Here is a 19,523-nt window from a genome sequence, read left to right as displayed (position 1 = left end):
GGACAGGAAGCCATCACAGGTCGTGGAGCTCTTTAGTGGTGGATAACATGCATGGTCAGCCACCCTGTCTCCTGGTCCAGTCCTCTCTTTCCTGAGCCACACAATGTTAACCTCAAAATGGCTTGAGTTTTGAGTTCCAGTGTGGCAAATAAATGATTTTTTTTTCCCCACTAAAGAGTGACTCATTGATCACTTACCTGGTGGTAATCACTGAGTTCATCATCAGATCAGATCAGATCACTCGCTCAGTCGTGTCTGACTCTTTGCGACCCCATGAATCGCAGCACGCCAGGCCTCCCTGTCCATCACCAACTCCCGAAGTTCACTGAGACTCATGTCCATCGAGTCAGTGATGCCATCCAGCCATCTCATCCTCTGTCGTCCCCTTCTCCTCTTGCCCCCAATCCCTCCCAGCATCAGAGTCTTTTCCAATGAGTCAACTCTTCGCATGAGGTGGCCAAAGTACTGGAGCTTCAGCTTTAGCATCATTCCTTCCAAAGAAATTGGTTGTATTTCTTTTACAAACTCCAGTTTCATTGGTTTTAGTTGTCCTCATCAGCCGAAGTGTGTTGATTTCAGGTCCCTACAAACAAGGTCTCTAAAATCAGAGTTCACTTTCCAGTTTAACAGCTCACAGGAGCCCAAGACAAGTAAATAGGTTGCTGCTTTCCTTCTTGGCTTAGAGAGCTGGGCAGCTCTGTTTGCCTGTCACTGGACTGAAGGAAATACAAAGTATACAGACTGACTAGCCATTATCAAGACTGAAATAATGCCATTTGCAGCAACATGGGTGGACATAGAGATTGTCATAGTGAATGAAGTAAGACAGAGAAAGAGAATATTGTATGACATCCCTTATATATGGAATCTAAAAAGAAATGGTACAAGTAGAGTTCCTTACAAAACAGAGACTCACAGACTTAGAAAACGAACTCATGGTTGCCAAAGAGAAGGATAGGTGGAAGGGATAGGTAGGGAGTGTGGGATGGGCATATACACACTGGTGTATTTAAAAGACATAACTAACAAGGACCTACTGTATAGCACAGGGAACTCTGCTCAGTGTTCTGTGACAGCCTGGAGGGGAGGGGAGTTTGGGGAAGAATGCATACAGGTATATGTATGGCTAAATCCCTTTGCTGTTCACCTGAAACTATCTCAACATTGTTAATTGGCTATACCCCAATAAAAAATTTAAATAAAAAGTATACAGAGTGACAAAACCAGATAATCTCTTTCATCCTCTGTCAGGAGGTACAAACAGAACACAAAATACACTGTTACAAAGTTGAGAGCATCAAATCCTAAGTGATTAGATTGTTCTCACACCCTTGCAAAACAAGGAAACCCCCACGCCCACTGCCTCACCCTACTCAACACATCCACAGACATTTCCTTCACCTCTCAGACTTGGCCTCTCAGAAAAGGTATTCTTTGTCCCAAAGCACTTCTCAGCAGTGGCCAGATATCATTTGCAATTGTTACAACTTGCCATAAGCACACATCTTCCAGATGCTACTTTCTTAAAAAGCTTTATACTGCTTCCCACATGGAACTTCCAGTAGTCCCAGAGCCTTCCTCTAGGGATTGTATTATTTTGTATGTGTGCGCTCAGTTGTGTCTGACGCTATGCGACCCCATGGACATAGCCCACCAGGCTCCTCTGTCCATGGGATTCTCCAATCAAGAGTACTGGAGTGGGTTGCCATTTCCTCCTCCAGGGGATAGTCCTGATCCAGCGTCTCCTGCATTGGCAGGTGTACCCTTTACTGTGGAGCCACTTTCTTTTACTATGTATGGTTTTCATTTTTTTTTTTCAGAAATGTGTTCCAATTATAAATTATAACTTATTTTTAAATAAGGATGCATGTCATCTATAATTCTACAAAGACAACAATTATAACATTCTGGACTACTTCCAAAGGCTTTTTCCTCATTATATTTTCTTAACTGCAGTTATAACTTTTCATAGGCAATCTTAAGCAAAATTTAACCAGATTTTAAATGTATCACTTAACTAGTTAATTTTATAGTGACACTCAGTGTTGAGGAAAACAAAATCCTAAAAAAGTATCTGCCAGATACAAGAGTAATACATTGGGTATTTTATTTGTTTTGTTTGTTTGTTTTTGTTTTTTTTTATACGTTGGGTTTTATATGTGCCAATGATTATAATATCTGTAGCTAAAAGACTTGTATGTCATATGCTCTTATTGTAGCTTGACTAGGGTGGCAAATTGTGAAACCTAAACATGTATTCTGAAAAAGAGGGAATTAAAATTGGAAACTATTAAGATAAGTACCTGTGCAGTCAGAAAAGTTTTCTTTGAGGGGCATAGAAAAACCTAGAGCATTTTAGGGTAAAAATGGCAAGTAATCAGCTTGTGAAAGCAGTTCAGAAGTTCAGAGACCTGTATCAGAGAAAGCAGTGCCAGACGTGTTTGTGTCTGGAAGAAAGTCCTGAGAAAGCTGGTTCACTGGACTTTGTCTGCAAGAAAAGCACTTTTGCTTGGCACGAAGGAACCAAATTGAGAGAGAGGGGAAAGAAGGAGTGGTCAGAGTGGAACCTTGTGACTGATGACTCAGATGGCAATAGCTGTAGATAATGTTCTAAATACCAGGTGAAAGAAAGTAAAAAGTAAAATCGCTCAGTCGTGTCTGACTCTTTGCGACCCAATGAACTGTAGCCTACCAGGATCCTCCATCCATGGGATTTTCTAGGCAAGAGTACTGGACTGGGTTGCCATTTCCTTCTCCAGGGGATCTTCCTGACCCAGGGATTGAACCCCAGTCTCCCACATTGTAGGCAGATGCTTTACTGTCTGAGCCACCAGCAAATGAGCCAATAAAGAAGGGTAGCCTGAAGGGCTTAGAATAGAAACTCCAAGATTGCAACTCAGGAAGCAGACAACTAGTTAACCACTAATTAATGCAGTGGGGAAGAATAGGAGAGTTTAGTAGAGCATGAATTCCTGATGAGTCCTCATGGTGAAGGTCACCTTAACAACCATTGCCAAGGTCCTGCTGAGGTCTCTAGCCTCTGCTGTGCCCACAGTGCTGCTAGGGAATTCCTTAACCTTTGAGTGTCCCACTTCGTTCAGTCCTATTCCTTTTGACTGACACTCCACTGTCTGCATAGCAATGATGACACTGAACGGCAGCCTTAAGTAACGTGTATGGAGTAGTTACTGTGTGCCAGGCACTGTTTTTTTAATTTATTTTTAATTGGAGGGTAATTGCTTTACAATATTGTGCTGGTTTCTGCCATATATCAACATGAACCGGCTGTGGCACTGTTTTAATAGGCATCAATTCCAGTTTCTCTTTTTGGAACCTGGTAAGGCTTACCTGGTGACTCAGATGGTAAAGAATCTACCTGCAATGCAGGAGACCTGGGTTCGATCCTTGGGTCAGGAAGATCCCCTGGAGAAGAGAATGGCAACCCACTCCAAGTATTCTTGCCTGAGAAGTTTCATGGACAGAAGAGCCTGGCGGGCTACAGTCCATGGGGTTGCAAGAGTCAGACAGACTGACTAACACTTGGCACTTTCAAGGTGGGAGTTATTGGTGATGTCCATTTTACAGAAGATAAAACTGAGACCCAGGGTTACACTGCTAGAAAGCAGAGGCAGTCTGGCTTTGGAGCCTGCGCTCTATTGAACAGTGCCCAATTGCACAATCCCCGTTTTAGCAGATCGCCTTGTATGCCACTTCATGGAGAAACATGTCCGTATCTCTTGCCCCCTTCCCTCCACCATGGGGTCAGCAAATAAGCTTCTGCCCTAGTGAAGCTCCTCCCTGGGTGTTAATCTCATCCCCTCTGTTACTGTAAGAATCAGGATGGTGTCCCATTCATTTCCAGACCCCTTCCTCCCCTACCCCCATATTCTTCTTTCTCTTCCTATATTCCTGCAAACATTTTTGTCTTCCTTTTGTAAAAAAAAATCACCCCCAAATCTATTCCTTTCACCCTGTGCCTCTAAGTTTCCTGGTAATGGAATCTCATTCATCTTTGGACATCTAGGCAAGGTGTTACAATGAGTAACTCTGCATTGGATGAAGATGATTTAAAACGAGGGAGCTGCTGGTCCCCTTCAGATCTCTGTTGGTCAGAACATTGCTAGTGTGTCTATTCTGGGGTACAGTGTGAGTAATTTGGACAGATAGTTGCATGTTCCTAGGGGAGGTGGTGACGGGACTTTAAACCATGCCGTATGGAGGTGGGGGCAGTGGATCGAAATTGGATTGTTCAGCCTCGGCAAGGGAAGAGAAGCCTGGAGGGACAGAATAACTGCTTCAAGTGTGAAAGGCTGACCTGTGGAAGGAGTCACCTTATTCTTGTATCTCCAAAGAGTGTGGCAAAGATCGACAGGCAGAAGCGACGAGGAAAAGGATTTTTTTCAAATAGAAAAGCTGTGTGGCATAGATTGGTTTGCCTTGTGAAAGGTAGTATCTTTTCACTAGAAGGTGTCTGAATGGTCTCGTAACAGGCAATTCCAGAGATTTGAGCATAAGATGGGTTGATTATATTGCCTTTAAGGTTAAATTCTGAAAGAACCCTTTAGCCCAGCGTATGCAACTCTATGCATGTGGGGAGTATTAAGAAAAATATACCAATGCTCTGATGCTACCCCAGGTAGTTAAATGAAAATGTTTGCTCCAGGCCCTGGGCACTGGAATTCTATAAAAGCTCTGCAGTTGATTCTAATGTACAGCCAAGTCTGAAAACCTCCAATTTAGCTGAATCAAGCTAAACTGAATAAAATGGTATGGAATGGTATTTTACTTAGAGTAACTTACTGTAACTATAGCCCTTGAGTTGTATATAGGTTAGTATGAGGTAATTGCCATCACATATTGTACTTATACCTGATTCAAACTCTATGTCTTGTAAACTATTATTAAAATACATGAAAAAATTGAATTTCGAACTAACCATAATATGAGTTTACCCAGCATGAAGGATTCTATCGGTGGCTGTTTTTTTTTTTTTTTTAAATGCATATGTGTGTGTGCACACACACAGATGGAAATTTCTTGTAGCAGTAAGTAAATAAATGAATGAGGTTATTGTTGGTCGCCTCAGCATAATAAATAGGGTGTTGTAAACTGGGGAAGTTATTGCATTCCTTTTTTATAAGCCAACCTGGGAGTCTTTCTTTTCACTATTGATCTGGGTCTATGTCATGGTGTGCTGATAGTAAAGAGGGAAGGAGTCTGTAGGAAAGAAAAAGAAGCTTGACTTGGAGGTTTGTTTTTCCTGGGGCCATTTGAAGAAAATCAACTCAATACCACTACTAATGTTCCAAATGTTTTTTTTTTTTTCCTTTTCCCCACACTGTTATGTTTACTTGTGCCTATATAAAAAAAAGAGAACTATCCTCAGATTTTTGTTTTTTTTTTTTTTTTTTTAATTCTTTTCTGTTTAATTTTCTCTCAAAAGCTATTGGTGTCAGTAACCAGAGGGAAACCACTGTAGTCTGGGACAAGTTAACTGGAGAACCTCTCTACAACGCTGTGGGTAAGCTGTTGTGCATGGATGTCAAATGCAAGGCCTTTTTCTGCTTGCAGATGTGGTCATGCTAAAACATCTGGCTCAAAAAGCATGTAGTCATGTTTCCTATAATCTCAAAGAGTCTTCTAAGAAATGGGTTGTTATATATTTACCAGTTTCAGATAGTTATTCCCATGTGGAATTAACTCTTTCTTTTGCTCTCCCCTTCCTGATAATTTGTATTAGACAAATGAATCAGTATGGCTAGAACTTTTCGTGATCCCTGCTGTTTCTGACACCTAAAAGAGATTTTACCTCCTCCTCCCCTCAAAACTCAAGATTACACATGTTCCCAGTCCCATGTCTGCCTCTCCATAAAGTACTTGTGTACTTGTTCTTCCCATATAGGCACTTGAATCGACTCTACTGAGCTTATGAAAACAAAAATCTCATCATTTTAGCTCCTTTTGCTATAAACGTGGCTGTGTCCACAGGGTGGAAAGACTGAATCTCAAACATACCACCATTAGATATCACGCTTTATTCAGTGGAAATAACCATGTATATTTTAGTCTCACTCTTAGCAGCATATGACAATTGAGCACTGAATGACACTCTCACTTACTAAAAGGAAGATTTTGTTCTAAATATACAATCACTAAAAGGCATCATTCTGTCACAAATAGAAAAGCACCATTTTTTGGTCAATAAAGTAACAGGTTGTGGGTTGGGGACTGGAGATAGAAGTTGTCAGAGATGGAATGATTTATGGAGTGAGCAATTTTTACTTTGTAGTTACTTTAGTATAGATTGGAAAAAGTGACATTCAAGCAGAAAATGTGCTTAAAAAGTGTTTTGTAAGAGTAGCGTGAATCCTTTGGAAAGAATCTTTATAAAAAATCAAGGTGTTTAATGTTACAGTGTTATAAGAAAGCATTTAGTATGTCTTCTGTACTGGTGATAAAAAACTAAAGATGCAAAGAAAAGGTGAAAGAATTGCAGCCAAAGGTCCTATTAGACAAAGTACCTCTTTTGAATCTTTATTTTCTTCTCATTCTCATGAGCAGCTCATTTTGAATATAAGGAGAATATTACAGTTTTAGTGACTAAGAGAGTATTCTTTCACAGATGAATGTTAGCCAACTTTTTATACTAGTTAGGGTTTTACTTTTTGTTTTCCCCCTTATGAAAGGAAGGGCCTATTCACAGAAACCAGAAAGTTCTTGTTAAACTGTAAACTTTGAATTGTAGAAATGCAGCTTTGGACTTTGAGGTGTCATTTTAAAATAATGCAACTAGGTTAGTTGAAGTTATAGTGAAGGATTTCAGTAAATATTTTGCCAGGAAGACTTTCTGTGATGTGCTTGTTTATTCATTCCTTTTTCTTCTACAATTTCTAGTTTTCTATTTAAAAAATATCAGGTATTCAAAACAAGAATGACTGAAAACCAAGAGAAACAACTGACATTGCAAACAGACCCGTAGGAAATCCTAATACTAGAGTTAATCAGACTTTAACCATGATCTGCATGTTCAAGAAATTCATGGGGAAGATTGATAATCTTAGCAAACAATTAGAAATTTAAGGATAGAAATTTTATAATGGTATTAAACTCCATTGATGAGTTTTACATCATATTAGATGCAGCTGAGGCACAGACACACAAATGTTTAGAAAATGTAGAAAAGTAAGAGAAATATAGAGTAAGATAAGAAGATTCAACATATTTTTAATTGGGGACCCAGAAGAAAAGGAAAGTGAGAGAGGAAAGTTTTTCAAAACTGTTGAAAAATATGCCACCAATTCAAGAAGCACTATGAATCCCCAGGCAAGATATATACACAGAAAGCCATACACAAACACAGGCTGAGACCTAAAGATAAAAAGAATTTTAAAGTAGCCAGAGGATGTGACTTTGATGAGAGCAACACTAAAACTTCTAGCTGATTTCTCAATGGAAACAGAGTACAGCGGAATGAAATTTTGAAGTGCTAAAAGAAAATAATATTCACCTAGAATTCTGTATTTAGTGAAAATATCCTTAAGAAATGAAGGTAAAATATAAAGGCAATGACAAACCAAAACTTAGAAAAATCATTACAAGCAAACCCCTACTGAAAGAAAAACTAAATAGTTTTTTTCTGGTAAAAGGAAAAAAATGTTCTCAGGTGGAAATTCAGCAATGCAAGGAGGAATACAGAGGCCAAGAAAGAGAAAATATGTAGGTCATTCTAGCTGAATTTTGACTGTATAAAATAATAATGTATTGTGATATTCAAAATATATTAAAATTTTAAATACTACATGGCAACAATAGTACATGAAAGGAATATTTAGTAGATGAGGTTAAAGTGTCTTGTGGTTCTAGTACTGTCAAGGATGCATGTTGTAGTCTCTAGGCTAAGCAGTAAAAGAGTAAATAATGTATAATAAAGGGGGAAAATGGAATGACTTTTAAAAAGAATGCAGGAAAGGAAAGAAAAAGGAATAGAACCAGGAAGGACAAATAGGAAGCATTTAAATCCTACCATGTAAGTAATTATATTAAAAAGGACAAGATTACTCTCTTCAGTAAAATCTAGCAAAGGAGTTAATTGAAACTGCTAATGAGCTGATGGGATTAGAACAGTAAGATTGGAGAGACAAATTGGCCAGACCTTTCAGAGGAAAGATACAACTGGTATGTTTGGAAATTGAATAGGGCATAAACATGAAGCAAAAATAAAACACGGCTATAAGATTTTTAGCCTGAGGAAACAGAAGGAAATTAAGTAATATTTAAAGAGTGCCAACATGAGAGAAAAATGACTTTCTTGGACAAGTTGAATATGGGACTTGGAATTAAAGCTCATTTCTGGACAATTAGAATTTGTGGCTCTGTTGTAAAGAGATCGTTCAAAAGGTAGACTTAAAAGTTGATAACAGGAACTTCCCTGGTGGTCCAGTGGGTAAGACTCCATGCTTCCAGTGCAAGGGGTGCAGGTTTGATCCCTGGTCAGGGAACTAAGACCCTGCGTGCCTTGTGGTGCATCCAAAAAAAAAAAAAAAAAGTTGTTAATATAGTCTCAGTTTATTGTAGATGAATTCACCATAAGAATGAAGGTTACATTAATTTATGCAACTAAAGTTTAAGTGCCTTTCTGTAGACAGGTACTGTGATGACCCCTAGGCAGATAGTGACAAACCAGGCAGTTACTATGCTTGCCTTGGTGACACAGAAGGCTAGGGGTAGAAATTTGGAGGCTAGACAAGGAAAGAGAATAGAAAAGGAGGACAGAGAGTAATTAGCTGGGAGGAGACGCCACTAAGTCATGACAAGGATAAATTCTGCCTCCAATTTTCTTCTACCCAGGAAATACTAAGGTGGCATATGTCCATGCAAGTTTTCAGTTGAGAATATCTACACAATATGAAATCTTTAGAAGCTTTATCTTGAAACAACATGAAAGGGAATTGATGAAAACAGAATCAGCTTTTTACATATTTTTGTCTTTGAGCTTCTTTGTCTTCATTTATATCATGGCCTGTGGGTTTTCAACTTTTTCCCTCTTTCTCTATCTATATATTTTCTTCCTTCCTTGTCCCTTCCTCTTGTAAACCTTTTCTAACTCGATGCCTATCCTGTGCTTCTTCATTTTTCTCTCTGTTTACTAAGTAAATTATATAACCGATGAACAGTATTTGTTATAGGCAAGCACAAGAGAGGGACAGTCTTCTTTTTTTAATTGCTGTTTACTATGTCACCATTTTTATGAGGTCCTGGATAGGTAATCTACTCACTCAGCCCCTGTACAATAACAGAGAGGAGAAATTTGGGGTCCTATTAGTGGACATGAAACAGGCTTGGGGAAGACACTGAAGACCAAGACAGGCTATTTGTTCTTCCTTGTCATTAGGGTGTGTTTGTCATTTGACATCTTTTCTAACGGTATGCTTATGAGATAAAAAAACATGCAAAGGTATCTATTGAGGCACAGATGGTCTGTTTCAGAAGCTTCATATTGTCTTAGCGTTTCTATGTTAGTTCTGTGATTGGCGAGGTGAACATTGGTATGGTACCCAAGGTGGAGATAAAAACACATCCCTCCTTCCTAGTCCCTGTGGCATGATGCAGCCGTTTACCGTGATGGTCTCACAGGTGGATTGCAGCAGCTTTGTGGCCCTGGATCTGAAGCAGGCCTCTGCCTTCTCTCGCCTGTCTTTCGTTTTCCTCATCCCTCTGACTTTCCTCTCTCCCTCTCAGCATTATCTTCATCAATATTTTCCAAAGAATTCCCTCCACTCCTCTCCCCACCATTTTTCTAAGCCTTTTCCTTCCAGAACCACCTTTTTTTTTTTTTTTAGTGGTCTACAGGCTTTGCTGTCTTCTTAATAGTATTGAAAAGGAGGTTTATATTGACAAATGTACCACAGACTAAACCGATAAAGAAGCACAAAGCTCCACAGGTAGTTCAGATGTTGAGTGGGGGAAGGCTTGAAGCAACTGATATTTTTGCAAATTCGTATACATATTTCACTGATGCTGCTGGGGAAACATTCTGGCTTGACTCAGATGGCCTGGCTCTTTCCCCACTTCTCGGCTAAGTTTCGTCACTCACTACTGAAGTTGCTTGGTGCGCACGGCAAGCCAAGTACAATAGGACCCTCATCGTGGTAGCTTTCTGTCGAACACAATTCATGATTTAATGTCAAAATATTATTCATAGTAAGGACTAATATCCAGGGAGGCCAGAGTCACTGATGTGAGCCCTGTAGTATATTACAGAAAACCACCAATAAAAATCATGTGTCTCTCAGCCATTATTCCTTCTTTAAATGGTATTACAAACATTTTTTCTAAGGTACTGGATTTAAAGTTTCCTGTGACACATGACTGTTTATGCAGAGAGTGACAGTTTTAGACATTGGTCATTCCCTTTGCCTTTTTAAAAAATTTTTGCATATTAGTTCACCCCAGGCCAATGATTAAATCTGGCTAGTCATCTGTTGAAATCTGAAGGAAACTTGATAAGCTCCATTCTTTTATCTTTTTGGGAACTGGGATATGTTTCAGAGTATCAACATGAAAGAAAACCATAGCTGGCAAACCTCCTAAAACTCCTAAGCAGGCTTGGTCTTAAACAACAAAGGTGTGGTTTTGTATTGTATTGTTTTTCTTGGGAAGGGAGCAGGTTGTTATTTTTTGTTAAAATATGGAGTATTCCACTCTGTCACAATCCACTTATTTTTCGTTTTGTCATATCTGTTGTTACATAGTTCTTTGAATGCCTTACATCTCCTTCAATCCTGGGTAAAGAAATACTGCCATATTTTGTGGTGCTTGGATTCCTCAATTCTGCCAGTTTAAACAAAAAGAATCTAAATTAGAGTTCAACTTGGACCTATGTTTTTTCATATTCTATTTAAGGCTATGACTTCTTCTTGGTTACATCTATATCATAGAGATTTAATTCTGGACTCAGACTCTGGGTTCAAATTCTGCCTTTTCCACTTAATGCCATTCTGTGCCTGTTTCCTGAGTGATTAAGCTGGAGAAATTAAAAGCAGCCCTCATAGGCTTGAGGATCAATGAATTAATACACATGGGACACTTAAAACAATGCCTAGCAGACTATCAGGCTTCAGTAAGTGTTCAGAATGTGGCCACTATTCTGAATTGGCTGATGACCTTTTCAGTCCAGGAACGCCAGATGAAATGGCTGGTTTAAACAGCAGGTGTTCTTTCTTAGGGGAAACGCAGAGCCTACCAGGGGTCACATGCACCCACGTCAGCCATTGGCATCTTGACATTTATACACCTAAAAGCTGAAATAGGTTTTAGCCCCCAAATTTTGACATGCGTGTTTTCATTCACCGCCCCCCCCCAACTCGCCATTTTTCTTTTGGTCCCCACCTGATTTCAGAAAATGTCATCAGCTGAGGGGCAGTCTCTTCCCCTTTACAAATGACCTCATACCCAGCTTAATTATAATAGCTTAACTTTTAGCTAATTACCATAACACATAGCAGTTAAATCTAGTTTCCTAGATTTAATGTCCATTGTGGGGAAAGCAACCCAATAACATTGAGTGTAACTGTCAGCAGTCCTTGCTTAGTTCTTCCATAACCTGTGGCCTTACCTTATCTCACTGTCAGGCTAGTAGCACCTCATAGCAAACCATCCCTAGGAGCTGTATTATTTGCCTTTGCTTCTAGTCAACTGAAAATAATTTAGATGATCTCTAGTGTGGTCCCCCCGCCCTACTTTGGTACATTTCCCTTCTGTTGTTCCCAAAACTGATTCAAATTTCTAAATATTCTAAAACAGGTTTCTTACCCTATACTCTTTACTACATCACTCAATTAACCTTGACCCATGGGCTTTGAGGCAACTGCATTTTTCTTTACTCTTAAAACTTTGTTTTTCAGAACAAACTATATCTATGAGACATATATTGGATATGACTTCATTTAATACAAAGACAAATTCCAGGTCACCCAAGTTGGGTTTTTGGAACCTATTCATTTGATGGTGAGAACCATTTAAATCCAGTTTATTTAGTCTAAGTAAGGGACGTGTTTTCTAGAAACAGGCTGTATGGTGTTCTGGACTCTGTTTTCCTTCTGATGTTTTTCTGAATCACTTTGGACTGAGCAATTCCCTGTTCCCTCTAGACATGCTGTTGCTTTCTGTGGACTTTACCTCCTGCCACCCTTCCAGGGAAGTGCTTTCCTGGGGCACTGCCTTCCCAAAGCCACTTGTTTTCCTATGGATGCCCTGCCCACTTCTGCAGAGACTAGCAGTTCCCTTAACATTCCACTCATACATCCCCTAGTGATGCACTCACTCACTGCATCACACAGCATTTCAGTTCTGCAGTTGGGTCAGCAGTCAATAACCAACTGAGCCACTTTCCTAACTGGGACGCAGACTGTGTGGCCAGGTAGGGAAGAGTCATCTGAACAAGAGGCAGGAATTGACCTGATCTTTGTCCAGCCGGAAATGCTATTGAACCAGAGACTGACTGGACAGCCTCTGTTCCCCTTCTGCTCCACGTCTCTTCCTTACCTTTTTCTACACTCAAATGGGTAGAAGACTGTTCATTGATGAACTTGCCCATGTGAGCCAACATGTCCTAAATGGTCAGGAAGAGAACGCAAACCTTGAACCTGGCCATCTCTAGCATGAATTGCCATTATTTCTCCTAATGCTCCAGCTGCTCCAGTTTCTCCTGGTCCTTCAGATCCAGCTGCCGTTGTTCCCTCTGGCTCTTCAGTTCCAGCTGCTGGCGCTTCCTCAGGTATTGGTGCTCTGGCTCTTGCTCGCACCCCAGCTTCCAACTCCGACGTGTTGGGGAAAATTGACTGCTGCTGTTGGTTCTGGATCTAGCACCTCTTCTGATTGTTCTCAGAAATTACCTCCACATGGGGCTTAGTCCTCCTGCTCGGGATCTTCTCTTTGGCTTTTGGTCTCTTATTCTGCTCATGTAATTCTGCCATCTTAGCTCCTTTAATGAGTTTTCTAATTTTCCTTTGTTCTTAATTCAATTAATTTCAAGCATTTGTGTATTGCTTGGTAGTGTACCGACCACTGACATTTTCCTCTTTGGCAGTTTTACTAATTCATTCCATGTATTCTAATCACTTTATACTCGAGTTATAAAAACAAAAATTCTGCCAGCCTTCTGTGATCATGGGATAATGGAAGGAGAGGGACTTCTGAGACCAGCTAGTCTAAACTGCCTTATTTTATATTCTGGAAACCCAAGTCCTAAAGGGAAATGAGACTTGCTTGAGTCACATAGCTTGTTGGCGGCAAAGTCAAAAATGTAGATTTCACCTCCAGTGTTTTGACTCTCTTTGGTTCATTCTGTGGATACCAGATACTGGTACCAGATACCAGTACTGTGGGTACTTCGAAGCTTTTAAGGGAGGAGGATGGTGCCCCGTTAACTTAAGTAGTCCTTGTCCAAGAGCAATAGAGTCACAGAGCCACTTGATCATCAGTGTGTGTCTAGTTTTGTTTTGAAATTAACAATTGGAACAAATTCAGTGTCCTAAAGAACATGCCCTAAAAAGGGGGTTCTCAAGCTTGAGCAGAACACGGAATAACACAGGTAGGAGGACTCAGGCTCTCCTTGCCTGGACTCGAAACCAGATTCCTACAATGCAGGGACTTCCCTGGTGGTTAAGACTCCACACTTCTACTGCAGGGGGCGCGGGTTCATTTCCCTGGTTGGGGAACTGAGATCCCACATGCCATGCAGCATGGCCACAAAAGGAAAAAAATAAAATAAGAATCCTCTGATGTAGGGACCAGGATGTGTGATTTCAAAGTTTTCCAGGTGGTTCAGGTGAGCTTTCTGGATCAGAACCACTGCTGTTGAGTCTCGCAGTGTTTCTTAAAGAGAGGACGTTTATTTAAAAGGTGTAATTTCTGGGCCCCCTCCCCAGACCTATTGTCCTAGAATTTCTGGCAGTGGGATTTATCTTTAAACTCCCTAGTAATTTTTATGTCCATTAAAATATAGAAAAATGCTGATCTGGAAGGCTTTGAATCAGTAAGCAAAAAAAGCCTAAAGCCTAGAGCAGTGTCCCTTGATAAAAAATAAATTTTACCTCATGATTCAGCAAACCAGCATAACTAAAACAAAGTTTCATAAGTCAATATTTATCCTGCTGAGTTCAGTGAATGTTGACATTTTCCATCCTAACCCATCTTATTTCATTTTTTTTGCATAGGAATCAAAGTTACATTGATTTTAAACCCCTAGCCCATTGTAGTTTGAAACATGGAGGACTGAGATGTGTTCGTGAATTCTACCTGTCACAGATTTAAAACTTTTCTCTAGAATGCCTCTACTTTGCCCAACTACTCTGGTCCAGCCATTAACACCTGCTAGGGTTGCTTGCCTATGAGGAAGGTCCACTTGGGTCACAGTCACACACCACTGCCTCTGTGGACAAAGTGGATAGACTGTCATTTTCCCTGGACACAGGAGACCTTGGAGATTCCATGAGGCTTCTGCTAATGGCTTGTATCCGTCCCAGGGCAAGTCATAGAAAAGTCAGCCCCGACTAAAATGAAGTTATAAAGGGAAAAAAAAAAACCCAGGAATTCTGTGAGTAGTTTTGTTCAGGGGCTGTTTGATTCCTGGGTCAGACAGTATCACCTGGGTCCCCCACCAGTCTGTCTCTTTGAGGTTGACTCCAGTTGTGGCTGATTCAGCTCTCTTCCAGGGCACAGCAGGTCCCAGCTGCACACTCCCAAGCTGAGCTGAGAACAGGGACTCTTGCGGACTAAGCACAAAAATCTCAGGCAGGCTAATCTGACTACACCCGAACCAATCATTGGGGACAAGATCCTAGAGCCGAGGGTAGGGTGGAATCTCAGGCTGAGGTTGAAGGAGGGGTGGTTTCCTAAAGAGAATCAGAGCTACGGCTCCCGGCAGCAAGAAGAATGGATGCCTGGCAGCAAAGAGCAGGGGTCACTGCTTGGCTGTGTATTTCCATGGGCTTCCTCTTTGCCTCCTGTTTCCTTGGTGATGAAGAGCCTTGTTTTTTACTTTGGAAACCAGTATAGCAGGGGTCCCCAACCCCCAGGCCGTGGATCAGTACTGGTCCGTGACCAGTTAGGAACTGGGCCACACAACAGGAGGTGAACGGAGGGCAAGCAAGCAAGCAAAGCTTCACCTGTATTTACAGCTGCTCTCCATCCCTCACATTACTGCCTCTGTCAGATCAACAACAGCATTAGATTCTCGTAGGAGCTCGAACCCTACTGCACTTGAATCATCACCCCTCTCCCCCTCCCTGGTCCTGGAACAAATTGTCTTCCACGAAACCAGTCCTTGGTGCCAAGAAGATTGGGGACCACAGCAGTATAGTATCCTGAAGTCCCTGATTCAGTTCTCCTGCAAAGTAGCCACCATCAAAATCAAGCACAGACTGCCCTCAAGGGAAATAATGCTTTAAGTAATTAAAAAGAATTGATTAAAATCCACAACAGGAAGTAACTGGTTTTTAAATGAAGAGAAAGGCATAGTATAGTTAAGGGTGAACCAAACTAGACAATAACAGCCAGCACTCACATGGGCAGCAGACAAGCATGCATGATCTTCCTGGTGCCCTTTAAATAGACTGTTTTCAGGAGGCATCTGAGCATAGTCAGTGCCTAAAAATATCGAGTGAGCACTCACATATTCAAAGTTACAAAAGTTTGGTTCAGAACTGAAATCTGACAAATAAAGCTCAGCTGATACTATTGTTTGTCTTTCACAATTACTTTGTATACCCTTTAATGCGTTCTCTTTCTCAAGCCTTCTGTTGTAAATCAGAACACAACTTCCTACTTAGGGAGATCAGAAAGCGAGTGATAGTTACTCAGTAAAAACAAGGTTGATCTGTTAAAGTGGAGAGTTTACTTTATAATCTAGCAAGGAGAAAGAATGGTGACCTTTAAATGATTCGTGTAATGATTCCGGATTCTAGTCTACTTTGAAAGAGTTTAATATAAGCATTCTGTACATAAGCAAATGAATCTAATTTTTTCCCTCTATAATAGTGTCAGGTTCTCTACTTTGTCACAAATTGCTACCCAGTTTTTCCAAGGTACAGCCTTTTATACCTAGTACAGTGATCCTGAGCTGTGCATTTTGCCCTGGCAACTAGCCTGCTTTGCATTTAGATTTTTTTCTGCACTCGTGTATGCATAGAAAGTCCATATCCAAAACAGTTTTTCATCTTTTTCTATAAAAAGGATACAAAATAGCACCCTAAGGTATGTATTATTCTCCTAACTTGGTCTATAATTTTGCATAAAAGCTTTAAGTTCTCCCTCATAAATTTATCCTCTCTTCTAACAATATGCCCATTCATTTCTAATTTTCTAATTTCTGTCTTTGGTAAGCTACAGCATTTTAATTGCTTATAGAAACTAATCGGTCTCCTATCCTTGACAGTGATTTCATTAAGGTCTGATTTTTTTTAAATCAAGTTTTTCATATTTATTATTGTGTTTTGATCTATAGTGTGGCTTGACCTAAGAACCCAGTCTACTGTTGAGAGTCTTAGTAAAAGAATCCCAGGAAATAATAACTTTGTCAAGGTAAGAGATCTCTTCAAAAATATGCTATTAAAATTCTTGTTTAACAGAAAAAAAGCTTGGAGATTTCACCAGGCTTTCTGTCTTATTGCACAATTGTTATTTAAATACAATTTATAGAATATTTCTCTACAGATAATTACCTGTCTTCCTTGCTCTGTGGTGAATTGGAGAAATAATGTTCCAAGATAAATAGGCTGGAGGGGATGATAAAGTGTCTCAGAGGCTTAAACCATACTCCCTAAGGAGTGCTTCTATAATTCCACCATGCTTTCCAGATCCTTCTCTCTTGCTTTTTCACCATCCATCAAAGAAAGTTCTGGGTGCTTTTGAGGTTTTAGGCATCTGGACTCAGGGAGAGAAAGTAGAATACACTCCAGCGTTTCCGTGAATTCCTCTTCCAATTTTCTTCATATGAAGATGCCAAAAAATTGCCTAGTTTTCGGTCCTTATATAGATCTCTCTTCAGACAAACGGGGAGAAAAATTTTAAAACAGGTGAGGTACTTTTGTTAGCAAGGTCAAGTTCTCCTAGTATCCAAAAGGAAATTCCAGAGTTTTTTGTTTGTTTGATTTTGGTTTGTTTGTTTGTTTGAGGCTTTTGGTTTATTCCCTTTATATTTGTCAGTGGGACTCTTAAATGGTAGTTTCTTGTGGTTGTTGATTCTGAAAGTGAAAGTGTGAAAGTGAAAGTCACTCAGTCATGTCTGACTCTTTGCGACCCCATGGACTAATACAGTCCGTGGAGTTCTCCAGGCCAGAATACTGGAGTGGGTAGCCTTTGCATTCTGGGTTGGGATCTTCCCAACCCAGGGATTGAACCCAGGTCTCCTGCCTTGCAGGCGGATTTTTTACCAGCTGAGCCACAGTTCAGTTCAGTTCAGTCGCTCAGTTGTGTCCGACTCTTTGCGACCCCATGAACCACAACACGCCAGGCCTCCCTGTCCATCACCAACTCTCATATCCATTGAGTTGGTGATGCCATCCAACCATCTCATCCTCTGTCGTCCCCTTCTCCTCCTGCCCTCAATCTTTTCCAGCATCAGGGTCTTTTCAAATGTGTCAGCTCTTTGCATCAGGTGACCAAAGGATTGGAGTTTCAGCTTCAACATCAGTCCTACCAATGAACACCCAGGACTGATCTCCTTTAAGATGAACTGGTTGGATCTCCTTGCAGTCCAAGGGACTCTCAAGAGTCTTCTCCAACACCACAGTTCAAAAGCATCAATTCTTCAGTGCTCAGCTTTCCTTATAGTCCAACTTTCACATCCACACATGACTACTGGAAAAACCATAGCTTTGACTAGACAGACATATGTTGGCAAAGTAATGTCTCTGCTTTTTAATATGCTACCTTTCTCTTTGGTTTGTGGGATGACCCTTGGTCCCTCAAATGAAAGAAGCATATGTTATTTCTATTATTTCTAAAGCCCATATGTCATTTCTATTATAATTTTTGAGCATGGATCTTTTCACAGTACACTGTGAGCTAAGATTCTTAACTTACAAGGTTGCATTACAGTGTTAAATAGAGATTTTTTACTACGCATATCCATGGGAGGTGAGAAGGAAAAAGGATCACTTCCTGCAGTTAGATGAGGTGCTAAATGAGAATGGGGATTGAGAAGGAAAAGATAGTTGCATTATTTTGATGTATTTTTTTAATCACTTTCACCAGCCCTTCTAAATATAGTGTTTAATATGCTAACTAAAATGAATTGTACTGGATCCATTCTCAAGGAAACCTGTGTTTCATTTTTACCCTCTATCCTTTATTCAGTTAACCTTCCCTTTGTTGAATGTATTTGTGGAATTTATGCAAACTCAATCTTTATATATACACACACACACACTATTTAAATTAATTGAAGTAACACTGGTTTGTAAAATCATATAAGTTTCATGTGTACAACACTGTATTTCAACTGGCAACTACTTTCTTAAATAGAATAACTTTGGGTTGCTTTCATCTGGCGTGTCTTTGAGCTCTATTGTCCACCAATTTTATGTTATTTGAATATGTATGTGTGTTTGACTATGTATTTATTATATTTTTAGCACACAAATATATTGTTTTTGTTAAGTCTTATCTATCTTAAAACAATCTTCTGATTGTGGTCATTAGTTTATGAACTGATAAACTTGCACTCTCTGATTTTTAATAGTTTTAAATATTAATTTCACTGAATATAAAATAAAAGGCAGGGTTTTGGACTAGGTTCTGTGTGTAATACTAACTTATCACAAATGTTAACATCTGTGGCTGAGCTATCTAGGTTTCAGGGCATGTATCATTTAATTTTCTCTTTATCTGGCTACATGGATGCTCTTTGAACTGCAAACATATCCCTCTGATTTTTGTTCACGAACATGCTTTCCTGTGCCACGAGATAGGAAAAGTGTTTTTTATCCATAATACTTTGAGATTGCCTTTAGGGTCATTGCATATTTTGTAATTTGTTGACCTTTTTGATTTGGTGTTTTATTTTAAGCTGTTATGAGTTTCATTTGCTGGCTGAATGTCATAACTGTATTTAGTCCAAGACAGGCCTTCCACTTAGCACTTATTTCAGTGCGGTGAAGCTTCGTTGGCTCCTTGACAATGTGAGAAAAGTTCAAAAGGCCGTTGAAGAAGATAGAGCTCTTTTTGGGACCATTGATTCATGGCTTATTTGGGTATGTTTAAAAATCATGTATGTATGGAAAACATTTTTAAATTGCTTATCTTTTTTCTATGGAGAGTTTCAAACTTTTTAGTTGGCAACATCATTAAGAAAAGCCACTCAAGAAATAGCAGAAAATTTCAGCTGCCATTTGAGAGGCATTTTTGGCTACTTCCTTTTGATTTTTTTCTTGCCTTGTTTCAGTAAAAATGAAGGATGATTGCCAAAACCATATCTCATGTCTGTTACCTTTAGCATAACTAATTTAGGTAATTATCAAGTA

At 39.8% G+C, this 19,523-nt stretch overlaps 1 protein-coding gene across 1 annotated transcript in view; it reads left to right on the top strand.

The window, feature by feature from the left end:
- GK (glycerol kinase) overlaps positions 1–19,523 on the top strand; it is a 79,973-nt gene that overhangs the window by 16,890 nt on the left and 43,560 nt on the right. The window contains 4 exon segments of the mRNA XM_070365743.1: positions 5,444–5,521; positions 12,692–12,775; positions 16,505–16,581; positions 19,116–19,253. Coding sequence (XP_070221844.1) covers positions 5,444–5,521; positions 12,692–12,775; positions 16,505–16,581; positions 19,116–19,253 — 377 coding nt within the window.

Source organism: Bos mutus, chromosome X (genome assembly GCF_027580195.1).
Source record: "Bos mutus isolate GX-2022 chromosome X, NWIPB_WYAK_1.1, whole genome shotgun sequence".
In the NCBI taxonomy this organism is placed as follows: Eukaryota; Metazoa; Chordata; class Mammalia; order Artiodactyla; family Bovidae; genus Bos; species Bos mutus.
Note: the sequence above shows the minus strand (reverse complement) of the source record. Positions and strands in the feature narration are given on the sequence as shown.